General features: G+C 48.4%; 1 protein-coding gene, 1 long non-coding RNA gene, 1 other non-coding gene and 1 pseudogene across 13 annotated transcripts in view; 2 read left to right on the top strand and 2 right to left on the bottom strand.

Moving 5' to 3' along the window:
* Window positions 1–3,862: 3,862 nt before the first annotated feature.
* LOC120098732 (small nucleolar RNA U3) lies at window positions 3,863–4,086 on the bottom strand. Its single transcript, XR_015644461.1, has one exon. It is a non-coding gene; the product is annotated as a small nucleolar RNA U3 (small nucleolar RNA).
* Window positions 4,087–4,356: 270 nt separating this feature from the next.
* On the top strand, window positions 4,357–4,808 carry Rps13-ps1 (ribosomal protein S13, pseudogene 1; annotated as a pseudogene).
* A 2,119-nt stretch (window positions 4,809–6,927) lies between these two features.
* Window positions 6,928–9,500, bottom strand: LOC102551789 (uncharacterized). 4 transcript variants are annotated; one of them, XR_015644232.1, is made up of 5 exons: window positions 9,460–9,500; window positions 8,806–8,964; window positions 7,844–7,950; window positions 7,185–7,375; window positions 6,928–7,023 (listed from the first exon to the last, which is right to left on the bottom strand). It is a non-coding gene; the product is annotated as an uncharacterized LOC102551789 (long non-coding RNA). The 4 variants fall into 4 exon arrangements; XR_015644231.1 differs by having other exon boundaries at window positions 9,360–9,500; XR_015644234.1 differs by lacking the exon at window positions 8,806–8,964.
* An 82-nt stretch (window positions 9,501–9,582) lies between these two features.
* Spg7 (SPG7 matrix AAA peptidase subunit, paraplegin) overlaps window positions 9,583–20,303 on the top strand; it is a 34,139-nt gene continuing 23,418 nt past the window's right edge. For 5 of the 8 annotated variants that reach the window (XR_015643404.1, XR_015643406.1, XR_015643408.1 and 2 more), the window contains exons 1-4: window positions 9,583–9,784; window positions 11,745–11,847; window positions 15,678–15,767; window positions 19,771–20,012. Coding sequence is in view for 3 of the 8 variants with exons in the window: in NM_001399110.1 (NP_001386039.1) it covers window positions 9,602–9,784; window positions 11,745–11,847; window positions 15,678–15,767; window positions 19,771–20,012 (618 nt within the window). In the remaining 5 variants the exon portion in view is untranslated. The remainder of the gene's footprint in view (window positions 9,785–11,744; window positions 11,848–15,677; window positions 15,768–19,770; window positions 20,013–20,303) is intronic. The other 3 variants (XR_015643405.1, XR_015643407.1, XM_087594775.1) reach the window with 1 other exon arrangement.

Raw genomic sequence — 20,303 nt, forward strand, 5'->3', positions numbered from 1 at the left:
TCACCAAGCAGCGGGAACGAAGGCATGTGTAAATGTGTCCAATAATAGTTTTGTTCCCCAGTTTTTACTGTGGTAAAATATCATGATGGCCGAGATTTGGCCTAGCATCATGGTATACCCCTTTAATTCCAACACTCAGGAGACAGAGGCAGACGGATCTCCGAAAGTCTGAGGCAGGCCCAGGCTACACTGAGAGTTCTGGTCTACATAATTCTAGGCCAGCCAGGGAATAAACCCAGCTACTCAGAGGCTGAGGCAGGAAGTTCACTTAGCCTGCCCAGTGCTATCAGTAGGAGGAGAAAGCAATATAATAAAATGCACTATTTCGACATTTTTGTTTTAGGTTTAGAGACAGGGTTTCTCTGTGTAGCTCTGGCTGTCTATTGTCCTGGAACTCACTCTGCAGACCAGGAATGCTGTCAAACTCAGAGATCTGCCTGCTTCTGCCTGCCGTGTGTAGGACTAAAGGCATGCACCACCACCGAGCTAAGGTTTAAGTTTTGACTAACTAAAGCATCTTTTGATGAGCCATGTTCCTGCATCAGGAAAATAATGTGGTCTCTACCTAGAGAAGTACTTTAGTCCCCCCCTAACATCAGTGCAGATACACTGTAGACATCGTCTGTGGGACTTGATACAACTTGTCTGTTCAGATTATAAATAGGTAATTTCATCCTATGGGATTGCCTTGGAACCCAAATAGTAAATAACAGGTTAAATGAAATATGAAACAGGAAGGGAGTTAGAAGTAGGGCTTAGTACCTGCCACAGGCGAACCCTGGGTTCATCCCCAGAACCACAAAGCAAAACGCTTCTGTAGAAGGTGTATTTAGGTATTAAGACAACACTTTATTCTCCTTCTACCTGTACACAGGTTGTGGAGATCCCGTCATGTAGCTGACGCAGGGAGTGCTTTACCTGCTGCTGAACCATTTAGCCATTCCCTGCAATTCTTTAAAATAAAGAAAAAATCAATCAGCAACTGCAGTTCCAGGGGATCCGATGCCCTCTTCTGGCTTCTGTGGGATCAGGCATACGCCATGGTGCACAGACATACATGCAGGCAAAGCATGCGGGTCAAACACCTACACATAAAGCAAAGATAAATAGATCTACTTATTTATTTGTGTGAGAGAGAAGTCGTATGTGCCTGTGTGTATCTGTGCTGGCTCCTGCCCCTGTGACTATGAAAGGTCAGAAAAAGGCCAGGCAGTGGTGACGCCCATCTTTAGTCCTAGCACTAGAGAGGTGGAGGCAGGCCAACATGCTCTACAGAGCTAGTTCTAGGAGAGCCAAGGATACGCAAAGAAACCCTATCTGAGAGAGAGAGAGAGAGAGAGAGAGAGAGAGAGAGAGAGAGAGAGAGAGAGTCAGAACACGCATCAAGGCTTCCTGTACTCTTATACTTCTCTGGCTATTCTAATGAGGGAGGGTCTTTCCCCTTCTAATGAGGATCCCTGAAGCCTGGGCTTCTCTTTTCTCAGCTAGCCTAGAAGACAGAAGGTCCCAGCGATCCTACCTCTAGTTTGAGTCGGGGCTCTAGGCATCCTGTTTGTAACATGGGTGCTGAGATCCAAACTCTGGTCCTCATGGTTGTTCAGCAAAGCTCTTTGAACTGTCAGACCATCCTTCTGAAACTCTTTACTCGACTAAGGCTGGCCTAGAACCTGATCTTCCTGCCTCCCACCTCTCAAATGCTAAACTTAAAGTCAGACGTCACGCCAGCTTACGATATCTACTCTTTGCACCTCAACAAAAAGGTTTTAAAATTATTTTGAGACAGAGTCTCACTGTGTACTCCAGAAGTTCTTGCTGTCTCCCTCCCTCCATATCTTAAGCCCTTGCTTTTGGCCTGGTCTCTTTTTGTTCTGTGTTTCTAAGCAACAGAAGGGGCCAGTGGTCTCCTGAAGACAGAGCCCTGGAAAATCCCAGCAGGCAGAGGGGACAAAGGTAAGGCCTCCTGGAAGAAAAGGCTGGGGTGTGGCACACCGTCCTCGCTAATCATGAATCCAAAGGTCAAGTGTGGCTTATAGGATCAGCAGGTTTGCCCTTGATTTGCTGAAAACCTGAGGTGACCAAAACAAGGAGAGTGTAAGACCGAGCTAGCCAGTGACAAGCTATGACTGATCACAAGGCACAGAGGCCTAGGACTGTCACCCTTTGGAAAGGCAATGTGTTGCTGTCCCCCAGCCATACAACAGTTCTATTTACGTCTGTTTAGGGGTGAGGTAGTGATGACATATGTAGCAATTAGTTACACACTGGACATGGTTTCCTGCTTCATTGAAAACCAGGGGAAAGCCCAATCGCTGACAAGTGTACCCTTTCCTGCTTCAAAGATCTATTCCCCATGTCCTCTATTCCCCCATGTTCCTGGAATAGATGTCAACCCGATCCTGAGACACACAGGTTGCACATCGGACACTCAGAGCTGATCCTTCTTTGCCAGTAACTGACCCGTCTCCAGCAGCACTGAGGAAGAACACAGGCATGAGGCCAATGTCGATCCCTCAATGGACAGTGAATTCAGACAAGGAAATTCCAGTGTAGATAAAGAGCAAACTTGAATTTGCACCTGTGGGCCTGGTGCACACCTGTAGCCTGTGAGCCTGGTGCACACCTGTAGCCTGTGAGCCTGGTGCACACCTGTAACCTGTGAGCCTGGTGCACACCTGTAGCCTGTGAGCCTGATGCACACCTGTAACCTGTGAGCCTGGTGCACACCTGTAGCCTGTGAGCCTGATGCATACCTGTAACCTGTGAGCCTGGTGCACACCTGTAACCTGTGAACCTGGTGCACACCTGTAACCTGTGAGCCTGGTGCACACCTGTAACCTGTGGGCCTGGTGCACACCTGTAACCTGTGAGCCTGGTGCACACCTGTAACCTGTGGGCCTGGTGCACACCTGTAACCTGTGAACCTGGTGCACACCTGTAGCCTGTGAGCCTGGTGCATACCTGTAACCTGTGAACCTGGTGCACACCTGTAACCTGTGGGCCTGGTGCACACCTGCAACCTGTGAACCTGGTGCACACCTGTAGTCTGTGAGCCTGGTGCACACCTGTAGTCTGTGGGCCTGGTGCACACCTGTAGCCTGTGAGCCTGGTGCATACCTGTAGTCTATGGGCCTGATGCACACCTGTAGTCTGTGAGCCTGGTGCACACCTGTAACCTGTGAACCTGGTGCACACCTGTAACCTGTGAGCCTGGTGCACGCCTGTAGCCTGTGGGCCTGGTGCACACCTGTAGCCTGTGAGCCTGGTTCACACCTGTAGTCTGTGGGCCTGGTGCACACCTGTAACCTGTGAACCTGGTGCACACCTGTAGTCTGTGGGCCTGGTGCATACCTGTAGTCTATGGGCCTGATGCACACCTGTAGTCTGTGAGCCTGGTGCACACCTGTAACCTGTGAACCTGGTGCACACCTGTAACCTGTGAGCCTGGTGCACGCCTGTAGCCTGTGGGCCTGGTGCACACCTGTAGTCTTAGCAACCAGAAAGCTGAAACAGGAGGGCCAACAGTTTGAGACTGACCTGGGCTGCACCCTGAGGCCTAGTTTCAAAACAGAACAGAAAAGGACCAGGCATGCTGGTGCCTGCCATCCTAGCGCTCACGATTGCTTTGACTATAGGAGATCCTGCCTTCTCAGAGAGGGAGCAGAGTTTTCTTTTCTTTCTTTCTTTTTTTTTAATATATGCATCTTTATTGCACAGACTCCCAGAGATAAGTGTCTGACATTTAGAGCTCACATTTACCTTCGTCTGTGTACACTTTTTTATTCTCTCATATATTACTTCCTCCTGCAGTTTCCCACCCCCTCCCCCACAGGGAGATGAATTTGTACGAAGGTCTTTTTTTTTTTCCACTCAGACTGCGTTCCCTCCCTCTCACCCTCCCATAGGAGTGAAGGATGAGATCGTTAGTGGCAAGAGGCAGCCACGCAGAAGCAGCACCTAGAGCCGGCTTCACACTCAGGAGGGGATGCTGTTTGCTGTTTCTCGTCCTCATGGCTTCGGGTGCTCTACACAGTCAGGGAAACTTTTCTAGTAACAAACTATGGAAATGATCCCTAAAAGTATAGTCTTTAGCAAAAAAAAAAAAAAAAAGAAAAAAAAAGAAAGAAAGAAAAAAAAAGAAAAAGAAAAAGAAAAAGGCATGGTGGCACACACCTTTGATCACTTAGGAGGCAGAGGCAAGTGGATCTCTGGGAGTTCCAGGCCAGCATAGTAGGCATAGTGAGTTCTAGGTTAGCCAGGGCTACTTAGAGAAAGAGAAGAAGTGGGGGAGGGAAGGAGAGACAGACCCAGCCTCAAAAAATAAATGTCTAGCTCTCTCTGCTGCCAGGCCTCCACCACATGGGTCACATGCATACTCCCATGAAGGCCTGTCCCAGTTGGCGCTACCCTACCGAGGTAGCGTCCCCACGTGGCTAAGGCTGAAGTCGACATCTGACCACCTGAAGGAACAGATTTACAAACTGGCCAAGAAAAGCCTGACTTCCTCTCAGACAGGTGTAATCCTGAGGGACTCACACGGTGTGGCACGGGTCTGTTTGTGCCTGGAAATACAATCTTGAGAATCCTTAAGTTCAAAAACCTTGCCCGCGATTCCCCTGAGGATCTCTACCATTAGCTTAAGAAAGCGGTCCCTGTCCGAAAACACCTTGAGGGGAACAGAAAGGATGAGGATGCTAAATTCTGTCTGATTCTGATAGAGAGCAGTGTTGACTCAATACTGTAGGCCGAAGCGGGTGCTCCCACCCAATTGGAAATATGAGTCCCCCATAGCCTCTGCTTTAGTCGTATAAGTTCTATGTGTATACAGGCAGTAAAATCACTTTGAGTAAAAATAAATAAATAAATAAGTAAATAAGTAAATAAGTAAATAAATAAATATCTAGAAGGCAGGCTGAATTTGATGGTCACTCACTTAAGTTTTGATAAGAAAGCCTAAATCTGAGCTGGAGAGATGGCTTAGTGGTTAAGAGCACTGACTGAGGGGTTGGGGATTTAGCTCAGTGGTAGACAAGCGCTCGGCCCTGGGTTCACAGCTGTCAGTGGCTCCAATTCCAGGGGACTCGACACCCGCGCACAGACACACATGCAGTCAAAACACCAATGCACAGAAAAATACGAATTTATTCTTTTTTAAAAAGACAGTTTGCCAAGCAGGGGTGGCACAGGCTTCAGTCACAGCTCTCAGGAGACAGAGGCAGGTGGACCTTTTGAGAAACCCTGTGGAGGGGGTGGTGAGGGGGGATAGGGAGTTAGTTTTCAAGGTCTACATTGGACAGATGATTTCCTCTCTCCTCAGGTGAGTTCTCCTTGGACCCAACGCTGGCGGTATCTGGCGTCAGGGTATGGTCCACTAAAGCACGTGACTCCAGCAGGAGCTCCCTGAGACACTGCCTCTCTCAGACACTGAGAGCAAGGCAGTATGGGGGGAAGCAGGCCGGAGTGTCCCCGTGTACAGGGTTGCAGGCTCAGAAAGGTAAGACGGAAGTACAAACGAGTAAGCAGAAAGAGTCGAGGCGGTGAAGGAAATGTCTAGGAGTTGGTAAAGCCGACCGTCTCTCAGGGTAGCAGAGTGGCCGGAAGTCCAGCCCGGATGTGAAAACCCTGTGAAAGGAGAGCATCAGCTCCCAAACGTTGTCCTCTGAGTGGCACAATCCACACACACGCGTGCGCTCGCGATAATAGACTCTTTCCCAGGCACTTGTTTCTCACAACCTCTTAGTAATGGCTCCCAGTGTGAGCGGCTTTCTGGTTCACAAGTTGCTTTCACATGCATTTATTGCATTTCATCTCTCTAACTGCCGTGTGGGAAACCCAAGGTTGGCATTAGCCTGGCTTTGCAAATGATTATTAGGCCCATTTTACTGATGAGAAAATTGAGGCTTAGGAGTTAATAACTTGCTCGGGGCTATTGGCTGACGGGTTCCAGCGGCTGTGTTCTTGTCATCTTCTGGTGGTGGTTATGACTCAACAGCCAGGCAGAGGCCAGACAGCAGCCTGAGTCCTCTGTAAGGGCAACAAGGGATCTTAACCAGGGAGCTGTCTTACCAGACCCGCCATCAGATATTGAGCAAAACTTGGTTGAAAGAAGACAGCAAGGTGGCCCCGAAAGTGAAAGTAGGTCACTTGAGCTTGATCTCTGGGACCCACATGATGAGTGATGAAAGGGGAGAAGACTCTGACCTCCACCAGCACCACCGTGACACACACACACACACACACACACACACACACACACGATGTAAATATATGGAGTGTTGGGATACACAACTTTAATCCTAGCACTCAGGAGGCAGAGGCAGAACTTTGTGTTTTGGGATATCCTGATCTACTTAGCAATTCTAGGACATAGAGACCCTTTTTCCAAAAAAAAAAAAAAGGAAAAAAAGATGTATCATATTTTATCATAAAAATTATATAGTCATATATATTATATAGAAAAATATATACAGAAGAAAATCATATATACATTAAATTATCATATATCTATATAGGAAGAAAAAAACCTGTGGGTTGTATGTCCCTGTGGGTTTGTTCCTGTGTGTCAGTTCTCTCCTCCTACCTTGTGTTTTTCTTAAATTATCTTATGTGTACGTGTGTTTTCCTTGTATGTATGTATGTATGTGTACATGAATGTCTAGAGCTCACAGAGACCAGAAGCAGGGTATTCCGTGCCCTGGAACTGGAGTTACAGTTGACAGTGGTCAAGTGGGTGCTGCCAATTGAACCCTGGTTATCTGAAAGGACAGCCAGTGCCCTTGACTCCTGAGCCATTCCTCCAGCCCCGTATCTTCCACATGGTTTTTCAGGCAGGATCTCTCGTTTCTACCACTGAGATGTCCATCCCGGGATAGCTGACTGTCTTAGTCAGGGTTTCTATTCCCGCACAAACATCGTGACCAAGAAGCAAGCTGGGGAGGAAAGGGTTTATTCAGCTTACACTTCCACATGGCTGTTCATCACCAAAGAGAGTCAGGACAGGAACTCAAGCAGGTCAGGAAGCAGGAGCTGATGCAGAGGCCGTGGAGGGATGTTACTTACTGGCTTGCTCCCCCTGGCTTGCTCAGCCTGCTTTCTTATAGAACCCAAGACCACTAGCCCAGAGATGGCACCACCCACAGGTGGGCTGGGTCCTCTCCCCTTGATCACTAATTGAGAAAATGCCTTACAGCTGGGTCTCAGGAATGCATTTCTTCAATGGAGGCTCCTTTCTCTGTGATAACTCCAGCTTGTGTCCAGTTGACACACAAAACCAGCCAGTACATTGACCCACATACTTATATGGGCTCCGAGACTTCTAGCAAGCCTTGTTTCCAGGTGATATAGGGATAATCTCCTGAGTACCCTGTGGAAGCATCACCTATCAATAAAAAAACTGATGGTCAATAAGCTGAGGAGAGGAAGCCAGCCACGTAGCTGAATTCAGGTTAGAATAAACGGGATTTAACTTGAGTTAGCTGGGGAGTGGGCCTAGCTTATGGCTTAGGTATTTACTAATAATGTTACGCCTTTGAGTTGCCGTTTGGGACCTGGGGCACAGGTGGAAAAGCTGGCGGTTATAAGCTGACCCTCTTGTCTCCTTGGCGTAGGAGACTGGGATGACAGGTTTGCAATGCATGTGGGTTTTTCACCGATTCTGGAGACTGAATTCAAATGGAAGGTTTCCCATCGAGCCCTTTATTCACTGGGCCATTTCCCTACACTGTTTTTTTTAATTGTTTTAAATTTTAATATATTAATAAAATATATTAGCATATTAATAAACATTAAAATATTTTTTAACTTACTTAATCTCGAGACAAGCTCTCCACAACATGGCCTGGCTCACCTTGAATTTAAGGTTACAGAATTCCCATATCCACCTGTGGAGGGATTACAGTTGCTACTCCTGGCTCGAGAGTAATCTTGGGCCGTGTACTTGTAGTTTCTCTAAATCTGTCAAATACAGACATTCTTTTTTTTTTCTTTTTCTTTCTTTCTTTCTTTTTTTTTCGGAGCTGGGGACCGAACCCAGGGCCTTGCGTTTGCTAGGCAAGCGCTCTACCACTGAGCTAAATCCCCAACCCCCAAATACAGACATTCTTGATGTCAAATGCTAGTGTGGTGGCTCAGCAGCTAGGAGCACCGGCTGTTCTTCCAGAGGACTCGTGTTTAATTCCCAGTACCCACATGGCAGCCCACGACCATCTGTAAGTACAGTCCCACGGGATCCAATGCACTCTTCTGGCCTCCTTAAGCACCAGGCACATGCTCCCATGTAGGCCGAACATCCACACATATAAAATCAGTAAATTAATTAAAATGTTTATGGAGCTGGAGAGATGGCTTTATTATGATACTTGTTGCTTTTGCGGAAGAGCCAGGCTGATTCCCAGCACCCACATTATGGTCCACGATCATCTATAACTCCAGTCTCAGGGGATACAATGTCACGTTCAGACCTCTGAGGGCACCAAGCAGGCACACGTACACTTACATACATGCGGGTAAAACACTCATACACATAAAATTAAATGATTTAAACTTTTACTTCTGCAGGGTACCGTGGGTACATGCCTTTTTTTTTTTTTTTTTTTTGGTTCTTTTTTTCGGAGCTGGGGACCGAACCCAGGGCCTTCCTAGGTAAGCGCTCTACCACTGAGCTAAATCCCCAGCCCCGCATCCAGTTCTCTTAACAGCTGAGCCAGCTCTCTCTCCAGCCCCTGGACTTTAAAAGCTCCCCTCCCTCCTAAGATTGAGAGCACCGTTTTCCTACTCTCTATGCAGCTGCTGCTCTGTGGTCTCACACACCATTGACTTCTAAGTCGATTCTGTAGCCAGCCAGGAGCATCCTAAGGATCTCTGGTGTTAGGAAAAAACTGGTTCTGTTCATGCTTGTCAAGCCAGTACTCAGGAGGCGGAGCTTGAGAATCTCGTTTGAAGCCAGACTCTGTTGCATGCACAGTGATACTGTATTTAAAAAACAAACAAGGGGTTGGGGATTTAGCTCAGTGGTAGAGCGCTTGCCTAGGAAGCGCAAGGCCCTGGGTTCGGTCCCCAGCTCCGAAAAAAAAAAAAAACCCAAAAACTAGGAGGCACAGGTAGGTGGGTCTCCGAGTTCAAAGTCAGTCTGCTCTACAAAGAGAGGACAGCCAGGACCACACAGAGAAACCCTGTCTAGAAAAAACAACAACAAAAACAACAACAAGAAAATAAATACATAAAGGAGGGCAGAAAGTGGTCAACAGGAACCACCAATCGCACCCCAGAGAAAGAGGCAATGTGAAAACCGGATCACGTATCCACTTGCCAAGCACTGGAAACCGCAACCTGAAATGTAAATAAAACAAAGGCGAGACAAATACCGGGTAACCGTGGCCTGTCTCCACGGGAACCCGCAGGCTGGGGTTGCTAGCGTTAGCGCTGCGCTCCCTGCTGACACCGGAGTTTAGCCGCTAACCTTACCGAGACCAGAAGGTTCGCACCGCGCAGGCGTCGCAAGAAGCGCCCAACCTTCAACCCCGCGCAGGCGCAAAGGGCAACCGCCCTCCAAACCTGACCGTTAGGGCGGCCGGAGCCCCACTGCGCAGGCGCCGCTCTCGGCACCATGGCGGCCGCGTTGCTGCTGCTTCGCGCGCTCCGCCAGAGCCCGGAGCCCGGGCCCTGGCGGCTGTGGGCCCAGCTCTCAGGCAGGAGCCCCGGCCTCTTCTCCGGGGCCGGCGGTAGGCGGCCGTACGTAGTCCGTGGGACTCCGATTGGCCTGGCTGCGGCTGGAGGCCACACGCCTCAGGTAACCCGCTCGGAGCCCGGCGGCGGCGACGGGTGTGGCCGGTCCGCGCGGACCGGATGTGCACCTGCACCTTCCTCTTCGGCGAGATGCAGGGGGGCTGATGTGGGCTCCCCGGGACCTGAGGCAGCGTCTGCATCGGGTGGTCCTTCTATTCCTAGCGTGTGTGAGAGAGACGCCTTGTACCGTAGCCCCTGGTTTAGAACTGAGTCCTATTCACGTTTTTTTCTTCCTTTTCTGTCTGTGGTTGAAAGTTACTGACTTTTGTTGTTTCTTCATCTGTTTTTTTGTTTTTTTGTTTGTTTGTTTGTTTGTTTGTTTTTTTAGCTGAGTATAGTGAATTTCACTGATGGGATTGGTTGGAACAGTAGCGCTCTCTTGGTCCCTCCCCTTCTTGGGAGGCAGGTCTGGGATGGAAAGGAGGGGGAGATTCTAGATAATATGTTCATGGGACACCTGACTCCTCAAGCAGTGGAGGGCCTCCCTCTTCCTCTCATGCTCTTGCCGGAATAGCCGGCCCCTGCAGGCAGTGTAGACCCTGAGGCCCACCACCTTGTTGCTGTAGTCCGATTCGCTGCACCAGTCCACGAATCTGACAGAATAGTAGTTGAGTGGAATGACAGCCGCAGCATTAAAGATGGAAGAGTGGGTGTCACGGGCAAAGTCTCAGGCTACTGGGTCTCCCGGGATGTCCTTTAGGAGCGCTTCACCGTGACCTTCTTGATGTCATACGGTTGGCAGCTTTCTCCAGGTGGTAGGGCAGACTTTGGGTGAGCTTCCCTGGTCTTTAGCTCTGGGTTATGTCACCCACAGCCTTGGCAATGGCAGTCGATGCAAAGATGATGCTCTCGGCAGCTCTGTCGCCATCATGCAGGTTACCCTGAGAGGCCATGTAGTGGTAATGGCATGGATTGGCGTTATGAGTCCCCTCAGGACATGAAAGTTGACATAGATGGCCTGGGCGTCAGGGCTAAGCAACTGGTGGAACAGGAGGCATTGCTGATGCGTATGAGTGAGTTGTACTTCTCGTAGTTCGCAAACATGGCAGCTTCAGTAGAGCGGCCGAGATGTTGACCTTTTGGCTCCACCTGTCAAGTGGGCCCCGGCTTTCTCCACCGTAGTGAAGATATGAGTGGCCTTCGAAGTGTACTCAGCACCAGTGTGACCCCATTTGATGTTGGTGGGAATGTTGCCCCTAGAAGGTACAGATAGCCCTCCCGATGGTAACAGGGTTCCAGTTCTCAGCCTTAACTGTACCATGAAGCAGAGAGTGTCAAATTGGATTGTCGATCTTAACATTTAAAGGTTGATGGGTCATGGTTGTGAAGGTCTTTAATCCCAGCACTGGGAGCAGAGGCAGGTACATCTCTGTGAGTTCAAGGCCAGCCTAATCTACATATAAAGTTCCATGCCAGGCTAGCCAACGCTACATAGTAAGACCCTGTCTTGTGTGTGTGTTTGGAGGGTAGGGGAGAATATAAAAGGCTAATCCAACTGTGGAGCACATCTATAATACTAATACTTGGAAGGTCAGGATTTCAAAGCCATCCTCAGCAACATAGTAAATTCCGGCCAGCCTGAACCACTTGACGCAGTTACAAATGACAAAACCAAAAACGAAACAAGCTGTCTGTTGGTGGCATATGTTTATAATCTCAGCACTTGAGAGGATGATGCAGGAGGATCACTGAGTTTGAGGCTAGACTATCTCACAAAGACACAAAAGGAAAGGTAACACTCAACAGGAGTTAATGTGTATAGTTGAAGATGACTTTGGACTTTCGATGCTCCTGCATCCACCTCCTAAGCGCTGGGATTACAGGCAAGTGCCACTATACCCAGCTTTAAGCGGGTACTGGGGATCAAACCCGTAGCTTTCTGCATACTAGGCAAGGACTTGGATCCAGATCTGTGTTGTGGTGTGTGGTCTGAGTATTACCTCAGTCTTTCTCTTTTTTTACAGAGCTTGCTATTGCGAATACTGACCCCTAGCTTTGAAGGTGTTAGCGGATTGTTACTGAAACGGCATATAGTTCCAAGTGCAATCAGACTGTGGCAGCTTTCAGGTGTGTATGTATCATTGCATGTTCCATTACTGACGGACACAGATTTTACTGTAGTCCTCTAAGAGCATAGTGGAAGAGGACCATGGTCCTACATGCCTGTAATCCCAGCACTAAAATGGGGCTGCCAGTTGGAGGCCAGACCAGAACTAGCTAGTGAAACCCTGCTGTCCCCCTGCCTCCAAGCCCCCCCCCCCCCCCCACCGAGATCACAGTGCTTGTTGTGATTTCAGTAGAGAAGTCTAGGAGCAGAAGGGTGTGCTGTGCGACCCAGGTATGCAGCAGAATCCGCCCTCTCAGTCAGTGTGTGCCCTGTAATCGAAGAGTGGCGGCGGCTCCTTGGCAAGTGACAAGTGACCAGTGACCATTAGCAGAACGACGACACTAGTTTGACGCTGGCTGGAAGACTAGTAACAGCCACTAAGAGCAGTGGTAGAGCGCTTGCCTAGCAAGCGCAAGGCCCTGGGTTCGGTCCCGAGCTCCAAAAAAAGAAAAAACAAAAAAAACAAAAAAACACCCGAGCCTCTGACTCTCTCCAGCCCTGAGGTTACAGGTGCGTGCCATTACATCCAGGGCTCCGTGAGGCCAGGGACTGAACTCAGGACCTTGCGTGTGTTACGCAAGTGCTCTAAGCAATGTTTTCGTTGTAGCCGTTGGTTCTTTGTGCTCTAAGCCCTGTTAGACTTGGGAAAATCTGAAATGAAGTGTATAGATGGGGCTCTGAGCCCTCCTTAATCATCCTGCCTGTCCCTTCCCAGCGGGAGGACCTAGGCCAGCTGCTCCTCACCTGGGGTTTGCGGTTTGGCCTTGCCGTGGTTTGTTCGGTTTTTGTTTTATCTTCTTGAGACAAGGTATTAATTTGCAGTCTGGACTGCTCTTGAACTTAGAATCCTCCTGGAAGGTAAAGACCTTCCAAGTGTTGGGATTACAGGTATGTGCTACCAGGCCTAGACTTCTTTTTGCTCACTTTAAGGGTTTTATTCTCTTTCCCTCTCTCTCCCACACGTGTGTGTGTGTGTGTGTGTGTGTGAGAGAGAGAGAGAGAGAGAGAGAGAGAGAGAGAGAGAGAGAGAGAATGAGTACGAATGAGTGTAGAGTGCAGGGGTGCTCCCTGTGGCTCTCCTTCCACCTCATGTGTTCTAGGAATTAAATTCAGGTCATCAAGCTTGGCAGCAAATCCCGTTGCCTATTAAACCATCTCATTAGCCCAATATTTAAGTAGTGTGGACGAGTGAGGTGGCTCAGCAGTTAAGAGCTACTTTTCTAGAGGACCCAGGTTTGGTTCCCAGAACCCACATGGCAGCTCACAACCATCTGTAAAACCTACTTCAGAGGATCCAACTCCTGGCCTTCACAAGTGCTGTACACAGTGTACAGACATATGTGTAAAACACCCACACATAAAAATCACTTCATCTTAAAAAATAAATAAAACACTAAGTTATATTTCATTGTTGTGGCTGTTGTTCTTTCTAGATTGCTTTCTTTTTTCCTGGAGCTGAGGACTGAACCGAGGGCCTTGTGCTTGCTAGGCAAGCACTCTTCCACTGAGCTAAATCCCCAACCCCATGGATTGCTTTTTTTTTTTTTCCCGGGGCTGGGGACCGAACCCAGGACCTTGCGCTTCCTAAGCAAGTGCTCTACCACTGAGCCAAATCCCCAACCCCCCATGGATTGCTTTTAAAAACCAAAAAGTTATTTACTTATGAGACAGGGTTTCTCTGTATAGCCCTGCCTGTTCTGGAACTCACTCTGTAGACCAGGCTGGCCTCAGACCCAGGTCTCGCTTTTGCCTCCCAAATGCTGGGATTTAAAATTCTACAGACCCTCTGCTTTAGCTCACAAGACATTGGTGTTTGTGCAGCAATTTCGCTCCTTTTTGCCCAGCTGGAAAGAGGAACAGTGGAATCTTTCGTCCCCAATTTAAAGGGAACAGCCTGTGTTGGCACTGGGCTCACTCACCTGCTGAGTTTCGTTTGAATTTCTTCCCATGCTCTGTGACTCCGATGTGAATTGGGCGCCGAGTACACCTCACCTGCCAAAACTTCAGTGCTGACTTCTAACAGAAATGAAGGCAGTTTTGCTTCTGATTCATTTGGTGTTTGTTTTGAGTCAGGGTCTCTCTGTGTAGCTCTGGCTGCCCTGGAACTCACTCTGTAGACCAGGCTGACCTTGAACTCGCAGACATCTTCCTGCCTCTGCCTCCCAAGTGCTGAGATTGAAGGCATGCACGACACGACACCTGACAGTCTGCTAATGCACTTATGAAGAAAATTAGACTTGGGGCGGAAACTGTGGCTCATAGGTTAAGAACACTTACTGCTCTTCCAGAAGGTCTGAGTTCAGTTCCCAGCACCCACATCAGGCAGCTCACCTGGGACCCTGGATCCTGAGTGCCATAGGAGTAGCCATGCACACGATACACATACAAACAGGCAGGCAGAATGCTCACACAGATATTTGGGGCTTAGTGGGTTTTTAATTAAAGGTTTTAGTTGTTTGTTCATTCGTCTGTAACAGGATTTCTCTGTCTCTCCCTGGCTGTCCTTGAACTCACTTTGTAGACTAGGCTGGCCTCAAACTCAGAGGTCTACTGCCCATCTCTACCTCCCAGGTGCTAAAGGCATATGCTACCACACCTGGCTTAAACTTTTTTTTTTTTTTTTTAAAGGAACAGAGTTGCTGTCATGGTGACTTTTCTCCCTGATCTGTTGAGAGACTTTCTTGGTGTGTGTGCCGCCTCTTGCCAGCCTGTCCTTGGCCCCGGGCAGCTGGGCTGCTGCTGTTGTCACATGCGCCAGCACTGTGTCATTTATCTGTTCAAATTCACTTAACACAGATTTAAATTGTTCTCTAGTAGCAAACTCGTGTTATTTCCAAACTTACATTGGTAACTTTGGGGGGGGGGTGTTTTTAGAGATTAAACCCAGCATGTGTCCTACCACTGAACTATATCCTATAATTTTTATTCTCTCATAAGCCAATTAAACAAAATTTATTTTTTGTTTTTGTTTCCTTTTTGGAGACAGTCTCATGTAGCTCAGGCTTGTGTACAACTTCTTTTGTAGCCTTGAATTTAAGCCTAACCCCCTGCCTCGGCCCTCAGAGAGCTCAAGCCTAACCCCCTGCCTCGGCCCTCAGAGAGCTCAAGCCTAACCCCCTGCCTCAGCCCTCAGAGAGCTACTATCAGAGGCGTGGACCAGTGCCTGGCTAGCCAGGTGATTGTTTTATTTTAAAACCTTTTCTAGCTTTACTTATGTGTATATGCGTTTTGCCTCCATGTTTGTGTGTATACCACATGTGTGCCTGCTGCCCTGAGCAGGCGGAAGAGCGTGTTGGATCCCCCGGAACTGAAGGTATGGATGCATAAGCGTAAGCATCCAGCTCCCCATTTTACTTTTTTAAAGATTTAAAACTTTCTCTCCCTCTCTCTCTCTCTCTCTCTCTCTGTGTGTCTGTCTGTCTGTCCGTGTCCATCCGTATCCATGTGTCCACAGAGGCCTGAAGAGGGTGTTGGATTTTTTTTTTAGAGCTGGACTTACAGGTTGCTGTGGTCTGACAAACTTGTCTTCTTGCAAGAGAAGTATGTTCAGGCCACGAGCTACCCAGTTTAAATAGCAAAGATACTTGCCATTGTGCATTAGTAAACAATTCATTATTCTGTCATCAGCAGACACTAACAGTGTCGATGCGTAGAGGGAAGCGCTGTGATGTCTCCGATGCAGAGGCTCTCGGCAGTGCTCTGACATTCTGCTGTGACGTTGTGTGTGGACAAACTGCCCTCTTGTCTGTCTCAGAGCTGCAAACTTAATTTTTTTTCTTATTTATTATAGGTAGTACTTTGTATTTTAACACCTCAGGGTTGAAGCAGAAGAACAAAGATGATGATAAACCCAAAGGCAAAGCCCCGGAAGATGACGAAGGTACGCGTGCCTCATGTTCCAGCGTGCCCGTCCCTCTTGTGTCTCCTGTGCTCTCCTCTTAGCAGGACGAGGCTTATTCAGGAAGGCATAGTTGATGGCCTGTCCTGTGTGAACGGCCCTACTTTTGCGATCGTTGGGTCCTTTGTTCTGTTTCAGTGGACACCTGTGTCCCTTTTGTCATAGAAAGGATAAATCTTAGCTCTACCCCCGAGTCCTGGGAGTGGGGACCTTGGTCAGTGTTTTCACTCTTCCTGGGTGCGTGACATGCGCTGGGAGATCTGGGAGAGGACGGTGAACAGAGCAGGTCTGCAGGAGCAGGATCACCACCATTTACAGCTGATGCCCTGTCCCAGGTCACAGCCTCGAGTGTGGGATCTAAGTCCTCAGATCTTAGGTCTCACCTTTCTGGAATTAAGACTCACCCAGGAGGGTAAAGATGTAGAAAACAAAGTTTGAACTGAGCTGCTGGGATTTCTTAAACTAATTTGGGGTTTAGGTTTTTTTGTTGTTTTTTTTTGTTTGTTTGTTTTTGGTATGTTGTTTTTGTTTTTCTTTGTAGTCCTGGCTGTCCTGGAACTCTCAGTAGATCAGGCTAACCTCAAACTCATAGAGCTCAATCCTGCCTCTGCCTCCTGAATGGCAGAATTAAAGGCATGGACCACCACCACCTCTGGCAAAATAAGGTTTAATGAAGTATTGGGATCAAGTTAGGCAGTCACTGTAACCGCTGTGATACACATCCAGCCACACAGCCTTCAGCATTCGATGCCCTCTTCTGGTGTGTCTGAAGACAGTGATAGTGTACCCACATTCATGAAATAAATAAATCTTTAATAAAGAAAAGATTTGTTTTAATTTTACTTTTTAAAGATTTATTTATTTTATATGAGTGTTCTACCTGCATGTACACCTGTACACCAGAAGAGGGCACTAGATTCCATACAGATGGTTGTGAGCCACCTTGTGGGTGCTGGGAATTGAACCTGGGTTCTCTGGAAGATCAGTCACTGCTCTTGACCACTGAGCCATCTCTTCAGCCCCAGTATAAAATATTTTGGTCATAGTCTTTCCTTTTCCCCAATTCCTCCCTGACCGTCCCTCCCTCCCATCCACCTTCATGTTCTTTCTCTCTTTTAAAGCGACGCAAAGACGGCCTGGTCTAGGTTGCCTAACTCTTCCCAGGCATTGGTCCAGCCCCGGAGCAAAGCTCATAAACCCAGTGTCATTCCTGGTAGAAGACTGGGTTCTCTTTTGTAGCAGCTGTGCACTGCAGATAGCTTCATGACTAGGAGTGGGACTTTGTGGCATCTCTCTCACTAAGATTGTTTTCTGTTTTGCTCCTTGTTGTTTTAGACAAGGTCTTGCTGCGTATCCCCGCCTGGCCCTGTGTGCACTGTGTAGTCCAAGTCCCCGCCTGGCCTGGTGTCCATTGTGTAGTCCAAGTGGGCTTAAAACTTGTAGCAGTCCCTTGGCCTCAGCCTCCTGAGTGCTGAGATACAAAGCACTATATTCTGTGTGAGTCTCCTTTTTGGGAGTACTGTCTCCAGAGATGAGGGTAACTGAAACAATTACCAGGTTAGAGGTGGTTAGAGGGATTAGGAGTTGGGGAAGGGTAACATGAGGCGGTCTTCATGAGGGGACAACTGTGGTAGCTCAGCCTCAGTGGTGGGTGTGTGAGCATAGCCCTGCGGTAGGATCACACACAGCAATGTACCAGGCAGTAACCTAAGAAAGGTCAGCGTTTACCTGGTTGTGATTGTTTTAGTTTTCTAAGGTTACTGGAAGCAACCAGGCAAAGTGGTTCTTTATAGTTCTTTATGGTTCTCTAAATTTATGGACTCTTTAATTTAACTAGAGAGTAAACTTTTGATAGAATCTCAGGCGGGGTTGGGGAGATGAGAGTACTTAATGCTTCTGCAGAGGATCCTGGTCATTTCTCAGCACCCACATGGTATCTCCCAGCCATCTCAGCTCCAGATCCAGGAGTTCTGGGGTTCTGATATCCTCCTGGCCTTCTGGGTTCCTGCCTGCATGTGGTGCACATGAATTCACATCGGAGTGTGCACACGCGCACACACATCCACAAATTCAGTAGATAAATACACTTACATTTTCTCAGGCGGTCTCTCGAGGAGTGTGCCTTCATTGCTTCTGCAAGGTGAGACGTGCCCTTACTGTCCAGGCCCTCCCAGTCACCAGCAGTCAGTATGAAACTCCACAGGGCTCACAGCAGGAAGGGTTCCTAAGCCAGAAGACCTGTATGTGCCTGGTCCAGTGGCCCACTCAGCTGCCATTTCCCCAATTCCTGAACAAGAATTTTGGTGACAAAGCTTGCAATTAGTCTGTACCATGTGATGGCTTTGGTGGAGGTTCATGACGTAAGCTCTTCAGAGAAAATCTGACATCAGATTCTCAGGCAGAAAAAGACTGTGCTGTGACCCGGGCTTTCCAAGCTGGCACATTTTAAGCCAAAAGATGGTCAAGAACTTTGTAGGAAGTACTTAGGGGGCCGGCGATACGACTGCTCTTGCAGAGGACATGAATGCAGGTTCCAGAGCAAACTGCCTGAAATTCTAGTTCCAGGGATCCATCCCTCTCCAGCCTGGCCTTAAACTCACTGTACCCTTTTAACTCTTGATTTTCTTCCCACCGCCTTCCAAGTACTGGCATTACAGAAATGTGTTGCTGTTCCGTATTTCATCTTTAATTAGTGTGTATGGGTGTTTGTCCGCCTGTTGTCAGTGTACCATATGCGTGCAGTGCCAGAGGGATGTGGAGCTGGTTGTGAGATGCCGTGTGGGGCTGAGTCCTCGGGAAGGGCGGCCAGTACTTTGAACCATTGAGCTATGTCTCTAGCCCTGTATTTTGAATGTTATTATATTTATTTGTTTATTACGGGTTGGAGCATGCATACACAGTGTGCTTAGGGAAGTTGGAAAACAGCTTCTGAGAGTTGGTTCTGTCCATCCACCTCGAGGTCCAGGTCTCGAGGCTTTGCAGCAGATGCCTTTACTTTCTGAGCTGCCTTGTCGACCCTGGAGTGGTCTGTGTGTGAGAGAGAGAGTGCATGTGAAGCACATATGAGTGTGGGTCTTGGGTTTTGGTTTGTCTTTAGAGACAGGATCTCACTATGTAGCTCTTGATGGCCGGGCACACACAGATCCATTTGTCTCTTCCTCCCAAGTGTCTGTGCTTCATACCCTGTGTATGCAGCTGCTGATGGGCAGGAAGGGCTTTGCAAAGCCTCTGCCTCTGCCTCGCAAGTGCTGGGTTAAAGGCCTGTACCACAACACTGATCTCAACTTATTTTTAAATTTTATTTATTTTTATTACTAAGTTTGGGTAGAGGGAGAATTGGGTTCTTCAGTGATGAGGAAGATGTTAACTTTTGGGGCAGGTAGGAGCAAGTACCGGCTGTGCCTGCTGGCCTCCGTATGCTGCAGGAGCTGTGCTGGTGTTCAGTTCACAGTACGCATGTCAGTGCCTGTGTCTACAGCCTTTCTGGACTTGTAGTGGACGGCCTCTGTACAAGGCAACAGCATGGTGTTCCTAAGAAGACTTTTGACTTTAAAAGCTATCACATGCCATTATGCCATCGGCAATGGGCACCATGACTTCCTCAGAAGTGACTTCAGGGCATAAATTCCCAGCGCCTGCAGACAGCACATGGGTAGTGTTGTCAAATGTATCTCTCCTTTGGTGATGCAATGAAATAGGGTCTCTCTGTAGTGCTGGGTGTCCTGGAGCTCTCTATGTAGACCAGGATGGTTTTGGACTCATAGAGATCCTCCTGCCTCTGTCTCCAAGTGCGGGGTTAAAAGTGTGCACCACCATGCAAGGGCTAGGGTAACTTGGGGAAAAAAAACTCAAAAATCCTCGGGATGCATTAGGACCCAGACCCTTCCCTCCAATGCTGAGCATTCCTAAGGAGAGAGAGAAGCCAGGGGCTGCCTGTGAGAGAATGTGCTGACTCTTGATGTGCCTCATCCTCCCTGTTCCTCAGAAGAGAGGAGGCGGAAGGAGCGGGAAGACCAGATGTACCGGGAGAGGCTGCGCACCTTGTTCATCATCGCCATCGTGATGAGCCTGCTCAACTCCCTCAGCACAAGTGGCGGCAGCATCTCCTGGGCTGACTTCGTCAACGAGATGCTGGCTAAAGGCGAGGTGCAGCGTGTGCAGGTGGTGCCCGAGAGTGATGTGGTGGAAGTCTACCTGCATCCAGGAGCTGTGGTGTTTGGGCGGCCTGTGAGTCGGGGGGATATTGGAATTGGAGAGACTGGGAGAATTGGGAATGTCCCCTTTTTTTTTTTTTTTTTTTTTAAAGATTTATTCATTTATTATATATAACTACACTGTCGCTGTCTTCAGATACACCAGAAGAGGGCATCGGATCTCTTTACAGATGGTTGTGAGCCACCATGTGGTTGCTGGGAATTGAACTCAGGACCTCTGGAAGAGCAGTCAGTGCTCTTAACCGCTGAGCCATCTCTCCAGCCCCGGGAATGTCCCCTTTTCAGTCAGCCCTTCAACTTGGGC

The sequence above is a fragment of the Rattus norvegicus genome, chromosome 19, assembly GCF_021556685.1.
Source record: "Rattus norvegicus strain SHRSP/BbbUtx chromosome 19, alternate assembly SHRSP_T2T, whole genome shotgun sequence".
NCBI lineage: Eukaryota > Metazoa > Chordata > Mammalia > Rodentia > Muridae > Rattus > Rattus norvegicus.